At 39.0% G+C, this 17,471-nt stretch overlaps 2 protein-coding genes across 2 annotated transcripts in view; one reads left to right on the top strand and one right to left on the bottom strand.

Moving 5' to 3' along the window:
* Positions 1–7,358, top strand: part of ATP8A1 (ATPase phospholipid transporting 8A1) — a gene marked incomplete at both ends in the record, with an annotated part of 66,095 nt that extends 58,737 nt beyond the window's left edge. Inside the window, 4 exons of the mRNA XM_079534139.1 lie at positions 1,203–1,291; positions 1,726–1,818; positions 6,511–6,602; positions 7,261–7,358. Of these exons, the coding sequence (XP_079390265.1) occupies positions 1,203–1,291; positions 1,726–1,818; positions 6,511–6,602; positions 7,261–7,358 (372 nt within the window). The remainder of the gene's footprint in view (positions 1–1,202; positions 1,292–1,725; positions 1,819–6,510; positions 6,603–7,260) is intronic.
* Positions 7,359–15,992: 8,634 nt separating this feature from the next.
* SHISA3 (shisa family member 3) lies at positions 15,993–17,096 on the bottom strand (the record flags this gene model as incomplete). The annotated part of the gene is made up of 2 exons (XM_079534356.1): positions 15,993–16,435; positions 16,814–17,096. The coding sequence occupies 2 exons, from the start codon at positions 17,094–17,096 to the stop codon at positions 15,993–15,995; spliced, it is 726 nt and encodes a 241-aa protein (XP_079390482.1).
* Positions 17,097–17,471: the final 375 nt, after the last annotated feature.

Raw genomic sequence — 17,471 nt, forward strand, 5'->3', positions numbered from 1 at the left:
CACTTTTAAGAGAGTCGGTTGGAATTTGGATACAAAAATGTGGTGAATAGGAGTTTTTGCCTGTATGAAAATGAGATTTTTTTCTGAAAAATAATTCATTTTAGGCTTTACACATAACATACCAAGTATAACTCTAAAATATTCAGAGATGTGCATTCAAAAGTTGGGCTTCAGCTACTGCAAGATACTTACATTGTTCTGCTTATTGATACTAGTAGAGTTTTAACATTTTTATGTTGGGCACTAAAGTTTAGCTTTTCAGAGGAATTAGTCTCCAAATAGTGATACAAGGATTTCAAAGAGTATCCTTGTGTAACAATGTTATTTCCAATCTCTGTGTAATTTATGAAATAATCTAATTTCATTTCAGAGGTATCTTAATACTGGCTGCAAAATAATCTTCCAGTATTATGCTTTTTTAATTCTCTGCATTCATAATATTGCTAATCTAAATACTTGATCATGTACTTGCAAGAGTAGAATAAAGATTTTCTTGTGAAGTCCCTATGTTTTGGTACTTGTTTTGAATTTAATTTTAGTATGCTAATAAGTTACAAAAAGAAAATCCTGTGTATTAATAGAGGAAGGTGGATAAGAATGGAAACGCAGCAGAGAGCATTAACATATTTTGCAAGTATTCCACTATGTATTAGCATGTTCATTTAAGGCTATGTTACATACTTACATAATTATGTAATTAGTTGTTAGTTCTCATCTTTTAACAGTTTGTGCACAGGAGTCTGTAGCAGTGTGGGAGTAGTGGTAGAGGGAGTTCTATTGGAGACAGCTCAACTTCAGTCTGAGTTACAGTGCAAAATGTAGCAGCATCCAGTATCCATAGCAAGTGTCAGTAATCATTGCAGCTGCTAGGGTTGATTGCAAATGAGAGATGTATTGACAAAGTTTGGGAGATGGGCTTGAGGGGGGTCACTAAATCTGATTTTAATGGAAATTAGTCAGTGTAGTAATATAGAGCAGGGATGTGGAGGGGTAGATTCCCCTTCTCTAAAAGAGCTAAGCAGCATCTTTTTACCAGCATCTTAACGTGAATTAGTGCTTACATTAGATGTTCTAGAACAGTTCATTTAAACTTGATTTTCATTGTCTCAACCAAGTCATTGATGTTTCTACATTGTTTTTTGTGTTGTTTTTTTTCTAGTTCTCTTTGTAACATAATTATATGTTGTGCTTTCTTCTTCCAGGCAGCTATGATGTTCAGCTCTGGAGTGTTTTGGATGGGACTTTTATGTATTCCCATGACAGCTTTGCTTTTTGATGTAGTATACAAAGTGTGAGTACAAAAACACTGATGTTCATGGGAAAAGTACTGAATTTCATGCATGTTCTTAATTACATCAATAGCATGTTCTAATTACAACAGTAAGAAAAGCAAATAGAGATCAGCTCTAATTTTATGAAATTATTTTTCAGCTTGTTTTTGACAAACCTGGTGTCTTGTTCAGTCTCAGACCCCTGGTTATAAGTTTTATTAGTATTTTAAACGCTTCAATAATTTAATGCCTGTTTTTTGTTTCTATTTTGCAAGAACAGATGATGAAATATATTATTCAGACTTGCTTTACCATATTTATTCATTTAAGACTAGATTTTAAGTTAGCGGGTAAAATGGATTTGTACATTGAATGTGCATATGTAAGTGTTAAAATAACCTGATCTTTTGCTTTCAAAAATCATAAATCTGACAGTATTTTGTATTACTTTCAGAGTAAAAAGAGCTACTTTTAAGACACTGGTAGATGAAGTTCAGGAATTAGAAGCAAAGTCTGAGGATCCTGGGGCAGTTGTACATGGCAAGAGGTACTGTAAAAAATCTACATATCAATGTCTTCTATATGATAATAAAATTAGTAATAATAATGATGCTTCAGCTTCATACGTGTATCAAAGGCAAAATATTACTTTCCAAAACCATGAAACTAAATAGAGTGAAAAACATTTTGTGTAGGTGTCTCTAGAAAGGTTTGGGGTCTACTCAGCCTGATGATGATGAAACTTTAATCCTGTCACTTTCTGTTAACAGTCAAAGCAAAGGCAGTTTAAATCTGCATTGTTCAGTAGTACGGTTACAAATTGGGCTTAAGCATGTAAAAAATAAATAAAAGCATCCTTGATAACATAGGAAAAAACAGCAAAATCTGTCAGGGACCTGTTGAAATTAAATAGAGCAAACTGGGACTGTATCTAATGCTAGTCAAGAGCAAACAAATTTGACCAGATTTTGTGAGGTAAGAAATAACTTGAACTTGACACTCCACAATTCTCTTATTACATCCTCCATTATGTGTCAGGCAGGTAATTTGAAAAGGGAGGAGGTAAAATTGAGAAACTGAACAATTTTCATATGTAAACTTAGTGCTTAGTGAAATACTTGCATCTTTTTAACTCATGAATAACTTGTAACCTTGAAAAGGACTGAGAGATGGCAAAGTATGCTCCTCCCACTACCCAATTCTATTTCATTAGTGCCATTTGGCTGAACTGGGACTTTCTTTCCTTGTCTTCATTTTCATGACTTCTGTGAAGTTTTACAAAAGCTGAAGCTGTTGATATTTGATTTTTCCTCTTCTTTTTCAACTTTAGACTGCTGTTTTCTCTGATATCTTCATGGTAAAGGGCTAAACTAAGAAGCTTTATAGGAAGAAAGGCATGCATGTAAGGAGACCATAAAAATGCAAGGAGACATTTCTTTTATCATAGTTCCAATTTCAGGAAGCACCTTCTGTTCATGAAGATAATTAGTTTTCATGTCTGTTTTAATGCTATAGTATCCTTCCTCCAATCCTGTGGGAATCAACTTACTAGAATTTACCTAGTTGAGACTAAATGGTATTGGATACCAAGATGATGACCAACATTTCTAATGTGTTGAATATCTATGCTGATTGCTTTGGATGCCTCTCTCTAGCTGCATATCTTAGCATCAGGGCAGGATCTTCCTCCAAGTTAACTCATTTATCAGTGTGTTTACCTGTGAGCCAGGAGCAGTTTTTGCTGAATGCTATTTCTCAAGGAGTGGTAGAAGAATAAATTACAGAAAGGAAAGCAGGTGTTAGTACTAGGAAGTGCTGAAAGAGGTACATCTTGTAGCTGCAGAAGAAAGTAAGGTGATGTATCTGGTAAGAGTTTTGCACTTTCATAACCAAGGTTGCTCACATATTCCGAAATTCAGCTCTTTCAGTATGCTCTTCCTTCAACCTCCAGAATTTTTCCCACATCCATTCTTATTTAGATCAGAGGAACTTGGTGTTTTCACCAGTGGTTTTACAGACATCTCTTTTTGTCACAATTAAATAAATAGGAAGGCTTCACTGAGATTGTTCAGTTACCTGGCTAGAATATTTTTCTTTATTCTCCACAAAGTCATTTTTGGGCCTATATTCTTTGAAGTGTAGAAAAGCATCTGCCTCACATACAAATCCATGGATATTTGACATCTTAGTGTTTTTTAAGGATTTATTTCCTCAGTGATTTTTTTTGGGGGTGTTCTTAATTCAGGTAACAGAGACAAAACTTCACCCTTCGTGGATAAAGTATTCTTTGTTAAGGAAATGCTTTGATGAAGCATTGCATCTCTCACCACATCCCATTAATCCCAAAGCATCCCAGTGGTGTCCCAGGACATGGGGCTCCATCTCCTTCTGCCTGCACACACTAGGGACACAGCACCTGAGCTGTGGCACCAGAATGGATCAACAGCCTTTTTCCAAGGCTACCTGTGCAGTGATCCTGACCATGGGCATGGTGGGAACGGGTAAATGATTGGACTAGATCATCTGAATGGTCTTCTTCAATCTTAGTGATTCTGTGATCTTCAGCAGCTTGGCTGAACAGTTGTGATGGTTTTTGAGTCTCTAAGTCGCAGAAGCCTGGACTAGATACCAGTGCAGAGTACATAGTTAAATTGGCAAGGAATGTCCTCAGCATCTGTTCTAAATATGCATGCCTGACTCCTATATTCTAGATTTATAGTACTTTTTTTAGGAGAGCATCAAGTTATTTTTTACAAACTTAGTGTATATTCTTTAGCACCAACTAATATTCTTTCCTAGTGTGCAAAAAAACTCTGGAAGTACCTTTCTATGTTACAGTAGAAAAAGAGATTTTTTTTCTCATAAAATGCCAAGTAACCAGAAACAGCAATAATATTACTTACCATAAAAATATTTCTATTGCATAGGCTAACAGTAGCATAAATAACAGCCCTAACTTTTGCAAATGTCTTTAGAGATATTTGCCACAAATGCTGCTTCATATAATAGTTGTTTTCCATTCAAGCACCTTGTAAAGTTTTTATTTTTAAACCAGACATGATTGGTTAGGAATATATGAAGTACTCACAGTTTTCGTGTATATGTATATAGCAAGTTCAAATGCAGTTAATATTCACTTTTCCATACAGGTGTACATGATAAGCATAGTCACTTACTTGCTATGACTGGTTAATTATGAAACTATGTTTTACTGACTTTACATGTAGATTTTTAAATATATGTGTTTGGATGGCAGCAGGATGATTCATAAAAAAGAGCCTGTGCTCTTTCATCAAGTATAAAATAGAGCGGAATTTAATACCTGAATAGCTGGAAGCACTTTTGTTCTCCAAAATTACTTCCTACTTTATTTGTATTTTCTATACCAGCAATCAGATCTATGCAGTGGAAACTTCATTATATGTAAACTAACAGATGTGTGTACCTCATGTAAAACTTAAGGCAGTATTTTCAGTGCTTAGCACTTAGGCAGTTTGAATGTTTCATTCTGGAACATGAGCAAGTGATAATGACAGTACTAAAATACTAGAATAGGCCTACTGTTCTTTTAATGAAATAGTTTTGTATTAGAAAATAACACCTATCCAAAAAATCATTGAAATTTTCTATTTTCAGCTAATATTAAGAAAGGTTTCTCAGATGTACTGCAAAGGAGATGCAGGTTATGCCCCTATCAGAATATTTGTATGGTCTTTCACCTCTCTGCTTTCCCGTTGTATGTGAAAGTGTTCATTTATTCACCCTGCGTATCACCTTGTGATTTAATCCTCAGTCTCCAATTTTTCAGAATTCCATTACTTTATCAATATTTTGTAGCTCTGAACTGAAAATCAAGGCACCTACTCTGCCTGGTGGAGCAGTAGCGAGGAAATTTTTTTTTGTTTTTTTTTGTTTTTTTTTCCAAAAGAGCTATCTCAAGAAAACATGAAAGGAAAGGTGTATCTCAGTGCTCCAAATTCTCCTTTCTTGGGATTTTAGCTCAGCCAGCAGATGCTGACTGCTTTCCTGTAGCTGGTACCTAATTCCTTTTTTATAAAGAAGACTCATTCCATCCAAAGCATGGCCACAGAAGCAGTTTAGCCCACCCATCCACTTACCCTGTAGATTTTGTGGTTAGCTTTACTCTGTGGATGTGGGGATGTAGGTTTATTTCTCTTTTCCTCTTGCCAAGCTCTGATCTCCTGGCATATGCTTTAACCACCAGATCGGAGGGAAACAGAAGAGGGAGGCAGACCTCAAGTCTCTCCAGTTTATGCCAGTGATTCAGCTTCATATACAAAAAAAATTGAGTGCTTAATGAAGAAAAAATAAGCATTTCTAATTTACAGGTTTGAATGCTACTCCAATAAGGGAAGGAATATAGTTGCATTCCTACCATTTAGTCTGGTAGGTAGTCTAAGAAAGTAGTCTGCTCAGCTTGTTGACAAGTAGTGGTAAGGAGTAATTTGACTAGTCAGAGCTCACTAGATTTAGGTCTGTGTAAATCCTTCATGTTTACTACATTCTAGCAGAGAGAAAACTTTGATAATCTAGCAGAATTAACGAAATTGTATTGCTATGTACTTGGAATAGATTTAAGCAAAATAATTCATTTTTAGACCAGCTCACAATGGGAGGTTCTGGATTTTCAAGCACTGGAAATGTAAAACGTAAGATCTAATTCACAGTGAATATCAAATTTAGAGCAAGAAATTAGTGTTTTTATTACGATTTTTTTTTAATATAGTCTGTGCATCTTCAATATGCTATCAAAAATAACGTGTAACTGGTGTAACTCTCCCTCCATCTTCTTTCATATCATATCCCCTCTAGGATACTGTTTGAGTAGAAACTGAACCCTTCTTTCTGTAAGAAATGTTGGCTGGCACTAACCAACCCATGCTGCCTCTAGAAAGCCAGTGCCTTCCCTTTACACCACATGTTTCTAAAGGAGTCACACATTCAAATATTTACAATGTTGTTCATTTATTTGTATTGTCAGTGCTTCGAGACAGATGTTTTGCATGTACTGCAAGAAATAAGAAATAATACCAAGGATCTAGACTTCATAATCTGCCCTTGCACAGGCTCTTAATCATCTGTTTAACGATTGATTCAGACACAAATAGTAAACAAAAAATGAACATTTTTCTTTTAATAATTAATTCCTCTTTAACAGACTCAAAGGATGAAGGAGATACAGTAACTAGGAAGTAAACTTTTTCTGCTTTCTTCCTAGCTTAACTGAAAGAGCCCAACTACTGAAGAATGTTTTTAAGAAGAACCATGTGAACCTGTATCGCTCTGATTCTCTGCAGCAAAACTTGCTTCGTAAGTGTCAAAAAAAAAAAAAAAAAAAAAAAAAGAACCTAATATCCATTATAGCATAGAAGTAGAACTCCACCTTTTGTTGCTTTTTTATGTAGTAAAGATGTAGATGCAGTGTCCTAATACTTGTTGCAGCTGCCTTTATTACATCTAGCATGCATCTTTAAAATTTGTGCCTCTATTTTGTATTACAGACTGGATAAAACTCATTTTTAACATCTCATCATTATCTTTAATAAATGAATTAGTTAATATGTGTTCTTGAATTACAAGGAAATGTTAATTTTTTTAACTTTAAGCATCTTTACACTGCTTTAATTCAGTCTGTCTAAAAAAAAGGAAGACATACAGAATGTAATTATCAGATACTGTGTTTGTAAGAACTGACAACGTATGTGACCATATTCATGTTTAAATGTAAACTCAGTACACCATATACATTGCCTGTGGTTAGGATACTATTCATTCCTAAGATTTTACACAGAGCTCTTCGCTTCCATATGACTGCAAAATTATCTAAGGATGGTGTAGGTTTTCTCCCTACACTCTGCACCTTCATTGGCCTTTAATAAGTTGCTTTCGTTAAAGCTTTAAAATACTGAGGAATATGCAAAATGTGATTAAAAACTTAATTGGTTCCTGTTTTGTTTTGTATCTGCAGACGGCTACGCTTTCTCTCAAGATGAAAATGGAATTGTTTCCCAATCTGAAGTAATACGAGCTTATGATACCACAAAACAAAGGCCTGAGGAGTGGTGAAAGAACACACTTCAATATTCAGGCCTTATAAATTGCTTTTGTGAGACAGACTACTAGATTTTTGCTGGGAGCTGCGACCATAGCCCAATTATCAGCAATTTTAAGATCTGTGATGGTCTTATTCCATACAGTTTGGATTTGTGTATTCAGTAGACATAAGCACTGTGCAACTATACTGTAAACACGACATCTCTAAATTTTTTTACCGGGTATTCGCTTAGCCTTTGTAAACAGATTGGAATTTACCTTATATCTTGCCAGCTTGCTTATTTTACAATGAAATTGAATCAATACTGGTTATATACTTAGAAGGTAATGGTCAGATTGCTAAACATACTTTACATTGACAGACCATTAGCACCTGTGAAGGTTTTTAAGTGGCAATGTATTTAAATACAGTTGATAACAAGCCTTCGATTTCAACAAGTGCTGAAAAAATAGTATCTTAATGGTGTTCACTCACCTTCTTTAAGAAAGATTTTGAGTCAAAGATGTTTATAGTTGTTTGTGTCAAACTAGCCTAAAAACGCTTGCCAAAGAAGTTCCACAATTTTTTTCTGTTGTCAGAAATACTTTGAAAGGAAATGAGCTCCAGTCCTGATCTCAGAACTGCATGCTTGAGTCTTTGCACTTGCAGAGAAGGATTTACAGTGCAGCGCATCTAATGTGAGTGGCCTTGATGGCATTTGCTTTCAAAAGTGCAAGTATTGCACCCATGGCCTTATAGAATTTTTTCCCTTATTTTCATTTAGTAGTGCATATGTTGAAAATGGCTGCCACCTTGTAAAATTGAGTACACATTTTGTTCAAACTGTAAAGAATTGCACTGCCTTACTTCCCCTATCAAACCTTAATTATTTTTGCGATTTCATTTGATAGTCGTATCTGCTTATACAGTAGGTTCAGTGGCAAGTTTGTTAATTTATTTTTAAAAATTAGTCACATTTTCAATCTTTTTATACTAAAATAATGCATACATTGAAATACAGAGCAAAGCATGCCCTGCAGTAGTGTGTGGCATGTACTGTTTTATTTGTGCTGAAGCTACTTCCTATAAAGATCTGAAATAACATTTCAGCAGTCTCTTTCAAAAACATTGATCATGCAAAATACCTATACGTGCACCTTTAATTAAAAGCAGAGAGGAAGTGACTGAAAGATACACTTATGGTTTTTATTTAAAAAAAGGATAATAAAAAATTTTAAAAGAGATGGAAGGGAAGGGGAGCTAAATTAAAAGTCTCGTAGTAAGAATATGGTGATAATAGTGTTTTTAGGTAGTTGTAGTTGGTATTTCTCAGCCTGCCTCTCAGTGGCCATCAGGATTCAAACAATAAAAAGCTTTTTTAACTTCAGAGTTTAGTTAAATCTTGTAGCTTTTCTGATTTTAAATGACATCATAATTACATCTAGTATACATTTTTCCGTAGAGACAGGCACTTTTGTTTTTAATTAAATTTCAGTGCATTGTACAGAACTGATACTTTTTTCCCTTGAATGGAGATCAGCTGAAAGGAAAAGCAGAACAATGACATCCTTAATGATCTGCTAGATTAAGAATTTCCTCTTGCTCTCCAGTTCAGCCAGTTTCAACTTACAAGCAACAGACCATATATTTGCATCTCTTCTCTCCTGTCTTCAGTAAGTTTTAGAAAATCTTATAATATCACTTACTGGAGGTGATTTCATCTGCCTGCCTTTCACCTGACACTTAACATGTAACTTCATTGCACTGTTCAGTTTCCTTGTGCTCCGTTCTAAAAGAAGCTTACAAATACAAAAGAGAACCCCAATAACAAAAACGATACGAAAGTACATATTTCAGAAGGCGTATCAGTGGAAGGCAGTCTGCATTTCATATGCATGTTATGCAGTGTCTTCCTCCCATTTTCTCAGAGTGATCTCTAAACAGAAGAGAAAACAAGACACAGGGACAAAGGGGACGTATCCTACTAGAAACAGTACTGCCAGTCAGTCATGCAGACAAGAACTGCCTTCAGAAAAGCCATTTCAGGCAGAGATAAATAGATGGATCAATATGGGAGGGGCAAATCACTTGACCTGAGGCAGGAAGAAAAAATTTGGGGGCATGGCCCTTTCCTGAAACGGGGATCCCTCTTTTCTGTCACCAAATGGACAATGGCCAACTTGAAAACATTTCTGAAATTAACCATGATACTGTTTTTCTTTTATAAAATGTCCCAATCCATCCATTCTTTCATTCTAACTTTTATGATTTTTCTGCTCTGGGTGGTTTATTTACGGGTTTTGCAGAAATTACATGAGCACTATAAATTTGTTGTGATATATTGTGATAGTTATTCTTCATAGTTAAAATAAAGTGTTGCCCCAGTGTAGAAGCTTGTTGAAAATGACACACAGCATATCCCCCATTTATCTGTATTTAAAAAGTAACTGAAACAGCTCTAAATTAGACTGTAATTTAAATTTTTTAAGAGTCTCGTCACTGTTTCATATTTACATCTTTACAGAATTCAAATTTCACAAAGTATGTTTTTCACTTTATTGTAGTGTTTTTCTTTTTTTCTCTATACTTTTCCCACGTGCTGCATCTTATGTATTGTCTGAAATTAGTGGTAGGAAGATTCTGCTTCATGGAGGCAGTAAAAAGAAAATGTGACAATTCTAACCATGTTTTTTTTTTTTTTTACATTTGTGTACAACTGCATTCTAAAATATGAGATCAACCTACCTATGTGTGCCCACTTTTAAAATCAGATCAAGAATACAAGATGCACTTTATTTTCCTGTTAAGTACACAGTAATGTAGTCTGTTATCGTCTGATTTGTTCATCCTGTCTTTGTTAATGTAAGGGGATTGTGCAGATGTTTGTTTGAAGAAAAAAGAGTGTGGGTAAAAATGGTTGTAACAGTGCACTTGTTCTCACTGTTTAACAATTCAAATTTGTATTAAATACAGAATTCATGTGGAATTTTCCATCTGCTTCATGTGTGCTGCGTAATTACAAGTTAGTATTATACATTTACATTGGAAAGTTGGAGCAGTGCCACTTCAAAATCAGATATCTTATATAAAAACTGTTGCTTAATTATTTTTTAATATATATATATATAGATATATAAGTGATTCAAAAGAGTAACTGGAAACAATTTTAACAAACTTATTGCTAACTTGTATTTGGAAACTTTTCTTGCCAGTTCCTAATTTTACACTTATTTTTGCAAGGCAGTTTCAACAGATTTATACTTGATCATCATTCTATTTGTATAAAAAAGATAAAATATTTTGAAACAATAAGAGATGAAAATTCCTATATGCCCACATCCATTCATAAAATCCCCTGTATCACAGAGATGCGTATAAAGTGTCTTAGGGCTTTTCATTACATTTAAACCCATCTTGAATGAGTAGTGATTTGGAACATGTGTTAAATTTAAGGAGAGAAGTTATTTTCCTGTTTTCTTCTGTGTTGTGTAAAAGCACTTGTAGTTCTGATGAATTTGTCATTTTGTCTGCATGAAGTGATATTTTTTCAGTGTTCTGAGGCAATGCATGGTGGTTGCTCTGCCCTCATTTTTACTGCCTTCGTTAAAAGTCTCCTCATAGTATAGCCAGAAGCTAGCGCTGTGTAAGCAAATGAGTTTGTCGTTTCCATTTTCTTGGTACTGAATGTTTTCACTGGTAGCAAACTCAACAAATGAGTGGCTCCTTTGCCCCCCACCCTCGCTCCCCCAGTTTGTTCGCTGTTAACCAATAGATCTTCATTAAACAAAGGAATATTTTAGCATTCCAAACCTGGTTCCTGCTTATGCAAGCCGTTACTCACATAAGCTTCAATTGGGCTGCTCGTAAGTATGAGGGCTGCTCAGCTGAGTAACGGCTTGCAGAGTTGGGCACGTAGGAGGGTTGGTACTTTTGGAGGATTGCTTAAATGAAAGCATTTCCCTAAATAGTGATTTGTAATTGCAAAGCTGTGACCAGAATAAGTTTTGGGGTTTTTTTTTAAGTTATGTTTTATTGTGTTTCTTCACTGTAGAACTGAAGCCATAAATGCACTGATATTGATTTTTAATACTTCAACTTAATTTTCCATTAAGATTTTCAGTGTTTGATATGTATGAACTGCTGCAGAAAGCGGTCGCTGTGTACAAGCAAAATCTGCATTCGAGGCAAAGTGAGGTTTTACAGCCCCACTGAGCTATTACTGCTGAAACTGTTGTGGAAACTATGAAGCTGCATGAACGAAGACTTCTTGAATCGGTGTTTATGGTAGTTTCTCAGGTTTCGTTTTAACTGGATGTTAAATGCACTGTGTTTTATAGTTATTCTCTTTTAGTAACACATTTGGTTCTATGCAGTGTTACATGTCATTTAGCATTTGGTGAATGTGCATGTTTTGAACTGCAAATTTTAAATGTTTTGTCTTTTAATTGTTAAAAAATAATAAACTTTGCCATTAATGAAGATGTTTTATTGAAATGAATGGTTGCAAATGTAAGGGGTTATTTTCAAAGAGAAAAAAACTATCTCCATCAGTCTCGTTTTTTTATTCTTCTGAAATGGGACATATCAGAAATGGCATTTCACAAGCATCAGAGATCACTTATGTTACTGTAAGAAGTTGAAAAAATATAAAAACGTAGTTTCTTTTTTAAGGAGTTACTTTCAACTGTCTTACTTGGCTCTCATGTGAAGTCCAGAAAGAGTTTTGAACAAACAAAAAGAATATATGAGTCAGCAATGTAATGATTTGCAGCCGAGCCCTAAGGTAGTTCTGGTGGTGCTGCCCTATTTGGAAAGAGAAGTATGCAGAACAGAAATGGCAAAGCAGGAATAAGGGAATCTTGCTTCATTTTTCAGGTAACAGTGGTAAGTACCGCATCCTTTGACCTCAATAGTGGCAGATGCTTCTTCACTCTAACAGTGTCCACCCACTGAATAAAAATCAGTACAGCCACACCTGATTGTGTTTTGGGTGAAAATAGGTGACTGATTCTTTTTTGATGTTAGGCAATTGATTTGTCTTGTAGATTTTGTATTCTGTTAGGATCGATAGCGGATACACCTTCTATGCTTCTTCATGATGCCCTCCCAAATGGTAAAGCTGCTTTAAAGCAATTCCATGTCCTCTGTTATGCTGACAGTTATAACAGCATTGAAATTACTCAGGTTACAATCTAGGTCATAGCAATACAGGTTCCTTTTCAAGTCCTAACTCTCTTCTTTTATGGGAAATGTTAGTCATAAGCAAAATCATTTCACTCAGCTGACGTATTACAGACCTGAATCCGTCATAAGTCAGGTGAAGAGAAAGAAGAGAGGCATTTCTTCCCAGCTCTGCTAGTAAAGACAGCATATCATGGAATTGCAGCCTCAGCATAATTGCAAATGAAGAACTTTGCCTGGATGTTGCAGAACAGCAGACCGTTCAGAAGCAGTTCTGTTCAGAGCAGCCTGCACAGCCCACATGGCTGCATGCAGAAAAGCTGCACCAAGGGCTGGCTCTAATTCTTTAATGCTACTGTCAACCCTTATGCTAATAGTAGCAGCAAAATAATTTTGAAATTGTTGTACATCATTTTATTATACTCCAGGAGCATTAGCCCATCAGCATACCTAGCCATTTGCTATACTGCATACCTCGCTACAAATAAAATCCTTCGGAAATTCCTGCGAGCACACGTAGTGCTTTCCTTTGCACACTGGAGGTCTGATATGTTTTGGAGACGTGTGTGGAAGAAACCCTTCATACAGGAAAATAAAACAAAGGGCTGGTCTAATTCATTCAAAATAAGTGGTGATGGTAAGCAAGTACTGCCTAAATATTTTGTTCAGGCCAACATCTTGCCCTTCAAACTGCTTCATTAGTCATTAAAATTGTCGACCAAAATGCCATTTGTGTTCTGTCTGCAGGTTTTAAAAGAATGGATACTTTCTGTAAATCACAGCAGTATCTCTGCCATTGGGTCCTTCTTGATCAGAAGAAAATTCAGCACTCTAACTCAGAGCCCAAATCCAATTGTGCCGGAAATGACCAGCATAGGCAATGACTGCTTCAACCCTTGGGTTTGTGTTCTGTCAACATCTCTTCCTCTCTTTTGCACTATATGCCTCACTATCAGTATCCTTACTTTAACAGTTACTCACCGTTCTTGGTCAGCCTGTTTGCACGATGCCATCCCCACCACACCTGGTGTCATCGTTCCCAAAACTCCTTGAGGAGCTTGGCACACCACACGCTTTGAGGCCCGATTCAATGAAGCTGTTCCTGTGTATTACTTTTCCAGCATTTTATGAGGCCAAGCTCAGAATCAGAGGAGGAAGCGAATAAGCTCAGGCAGCATTTCCCGATGAGTCTGAATTTCACATACACGTCAAACCTTACAGCCTCTACCTAGGCTGAATAAACCTCCCTATCTGAAAGACTGTCATCAAGCATAGCAAAAATCAGCCCCTGTGTTAATACATGAGGAGATGTTACTTCAGAGCCTGCTGCAGCTGTTCTGGAGCCTGTCCTTTCATGTACACTGATAAATGCTAATAGGCGATAACTGCGCCAAACTCCCAGTCACTCACGCATGGCACATCTTTGAGGGAAATGCCAAATTTCAGCTTGCTGTCACCTTTGTCAGTGGTTATGATGCCTACTCAATGTTTGAAGGAAATAAAATTGTTCTTTTCTAGCCAAAATGGATCACATTAATGTTTCTGCCTGCGAGATCTCTTTTGCTAGAATTTACTGCAAGAGAAATATTTCTACCACCTGAAGATGTATTACATATTAGCAAACCACATTGAAGTTGATACAGTTCAGTATTTATTTCTGCTATATGTTGCTATATGCTGTAGAGCACATACACTGTTATGTCTTGGTTCCAACAGTCAAATCAAATCCTACTACGTAAAGCATTGCTCTATGGAACATGAGTTGTCTTTTCCTTAGAAATTTCATGGATTGTAATGTTGATTATGCAACAAAAATCATTATTAAAGGTGATATTTTCAGAACTATTTTTCTTTATAAATGCAAAGAAACATTGTTAGATCTCTGCTAAGAAAAAAGCCTACTATTCAGTTCTTGAGAAAGAACAATTAACTCTTGGTATCTCTTCAAAAACAAAGATTTGCCACAGTTCAGACCAGAGGTGCTGTGAATCTCATAAACACTGATATGCTGATGGCTGTTGTACAGGCCAGCTGCACCACCCTAATCTGATCCCGCACATTGAGTTTGGGACTTAATGAAAAGGGAAATTCAGCCTCTGACACTGCAGAATCTTCTGTGTGATATGACTGCGTTTGTCACAAAATGAACTATAAAGGAGGCCCTTCAATAACTGCCCATTTTTCTCATGCTCTTCTCTTGGCTTGCTGCGTGTGTTTGATTTAGATGCCTTTTTGTTCTTCTTCCATTTGGTTTGTTGATTTACTTGGATGAAGGAATGTAGGGGGCAAACAAAACATGTTCCTGTGGCTGTTTCAGATTAAAATACCCAACTAATCAGTGTCGTTTTCAACCACATTACATTTTGAGGTGCATATACAAGATATCAATTAGTCTATTAGCTGGAGAAAATCTTACATCATATCAAGTCTGCACAACAGGTGCGCAGCTAAAGATGTAAAGCATTTACAAATGCAGAATAGTGTTTTTGACAGGAAAATAAGCAGAATAGTTTCACTGCCAAAGTGAAGATGCGTTCATGGAGTAGTGTATGCGCAGAGACACAGTTGACACCAGATTTCCACCACTGTTTATTGATAAACTGTTGGTGTGACTACTAAATAATTAGTGCTGTCAATGCTGTAAATACATCTTAAATTACAAGCTTTACATTTATACATGGCTAATTTTACAAATAGAACTTCGGGATCAGTTCATCCAATGTATGCATGGCGCTGAGCAAAAGGCCACCAATAAATATTTCCCTCTAAAAAACGCCTCAGTGCAGCACCAGCTCTGGGATTGCATGCCAAGGAGTTATGTGGAAATATTAGCAAACACGTTCTGTTCTTCTAGCATAGGATTATTTGGCTGCTCGGGACCAGTATGTTTTCAGCTAGCCTAAATCGTGCTATTTTATTTATTTTAGTTAAGTTCACCAGTATAAATATGCAATGTAAGTTCAGGTACATTTTCTGTATGTTTAGAAACTAGGGCCTTCAATATCTTAATACATACCTTCTCACATTGCCCGTGGGAGCAGGCAGCTGAGTTAGGGTCCACAGAGCTCTAGTTTAGTACTGTTACCTCTCTGTTACTTATTGCTGCTGGATAAAACTATGCTGGTTATTGGAGCCCTGGAGCGTGGCCACTGCTTGTTAGCAAAGTTAATATCATTTATGGTTAAAACATCACTTACAGCGCCTTGAGCTGGGTAACCTTGTCCCAAAAATGGTTTTCTAGTTGTATCTCAATGTGCTCTGCACAAATCAGATCAAACCATCGGAGCAGTTGGTTATTAAGGCAGCTAAGATCGGAATACTTCACAAAACATCTGTAGCTGTAATCCAGGTTGGGGGAAGCACTCAGGACTGTTCCGAGGCCTTGCGCTTCTCAATGGCAACTCACCCACAGGTCTGCCTCCACCAGAGCAGAGCACCAAGCACCGCAGTCAGTCCTCACGCTCCCAAAGACCGTGACGCTCCGCTCAGCTCTGCGCAAGGTCGGCACAGCCCTTCCCACCCAGGGCCGGCTCGGGGTAACCCAGGTACGGCGGTGACTGCAGGAAGCCCGGCGGTGACCCCAGGTGTGCGCTGTGGGCTGCGGGAAAGCAGCCAGCCGAGTATGGGGGTGGTGGCGACGGCACCAAGCAGCCCGGCTCTGTGCGGGCCAGGGAAAAGCGGCGCAGAGAGCCGCTCACTGAGCTGGAGCTGGTGGCCGTGCTAGATGGTCGGGATGGGGCCCGGCAGCTGGACGAGGGCAGGATCATGGGCAGAGTCTCGGTCTGGTAGCTCCGGAGGGAGAAGCGGATGGGCTGGGATGGCTGCTTGGGCCTGAGGCATGTGCAGCAGTAAACAGCCACCAGGGAGCCCACGATGATGAAGGCGATAAATATTGATCCGACGATGAGGAACGGCACATAGATGGGTTCTGGCAAGGAAAGAAAAGGAAAAGCTATGTTAGTCAGGGGAAATACCCATTCTCTGGCTTAGAAATTAACCCCACAGAGTTCCCAAAGCCCCACGCCGCTGTTTTCATCCTGGTGGGCACTGAGTATCGCAGGAGATGGAACCTCTGACCTCTCTCATCGGAGCTAAATTGAAAGTCTGTTCCCCACAGTTATGGGTCAAAGCTCCATACTGCTGACAGCTCTCTCACCAACGCACGACAGAACGGAGCGTACACCGCGTCCGCATCACCACATCGCCACCGCACGCTTCGTGCGGGCTCCCCCAGTCTCGCTCTCCTCTTTCCCCCTCACCCCTCCGGAGCCCGCGGCTGCGCCGCCCCGCGTGCCGCGACACTCACGGGCGCTGACCGCCGGCTCCGGAGGCTCCCGGTGGTTGGTGCAGCCGCCCTGCTCCAACCGCGCCTCGGCGGCCGCGCAACAGTAACGCAGCGCGCAGGAGCCGCAGCAGATGGTGGCGGCCGCAGTGTCGAAGCCCTCTGGGCACTGGAAGCCGTCGTGGTAGCCGCCCTGCCCGTCCACCCAGCCGTGGCAGTACTCTCCGCCGCTGCGCTGCCCGCCGCCGCCGCCCAGCAGCCCCAGCAGGAGGCAGCGCAGCAGCAGCAGCCGCCGCCGCCCCGCCATCGCCCCGCGCTGCCCGCCCGCCCCGGCGGGGCACGCAGGGGGCGGCCCCGGGTGCGGAGCCGCGTTCGGGGGCTGCCCCCTCCGCCCGACCCCGCCGCGCCGCCGCCCCGCGGGAGGAGCCGCCCCCGCCGCACGGCCCCGCGCTCACCTGCCGTCCCGCACGGCCCCGCACGGCCCCGCGCTCTCGGGGGGGCTCTGAGGTGTCGGCCGAGGCTCGCTCGGCTCTGAGCGAACCGGCGGCACTCCTCCCAAGGCAGGAGGCTTGGCGGCAGCGCCTTGAGGGACTCGGAGAACGAGCGAGCGTGAGATTTTGCGCTAGGTATCTGTTTTTTAACTTGCTTCCTCTCCCGGATACGTGGTACGCGCACACGGACC

The sequence above is a fragment of the Tetrao urogallus genome (assembly GCF_951394365.1).
Source record: "Tetrao urogallus genome assembly, chromosome: 4".
NCBI classification, from domain to species: domain Eukaryota; kingdom Metazoa; phylum Chordata; class Aves; order Galliformes; family Phasianidae; genus Tetrao; species Tetrao urogallus.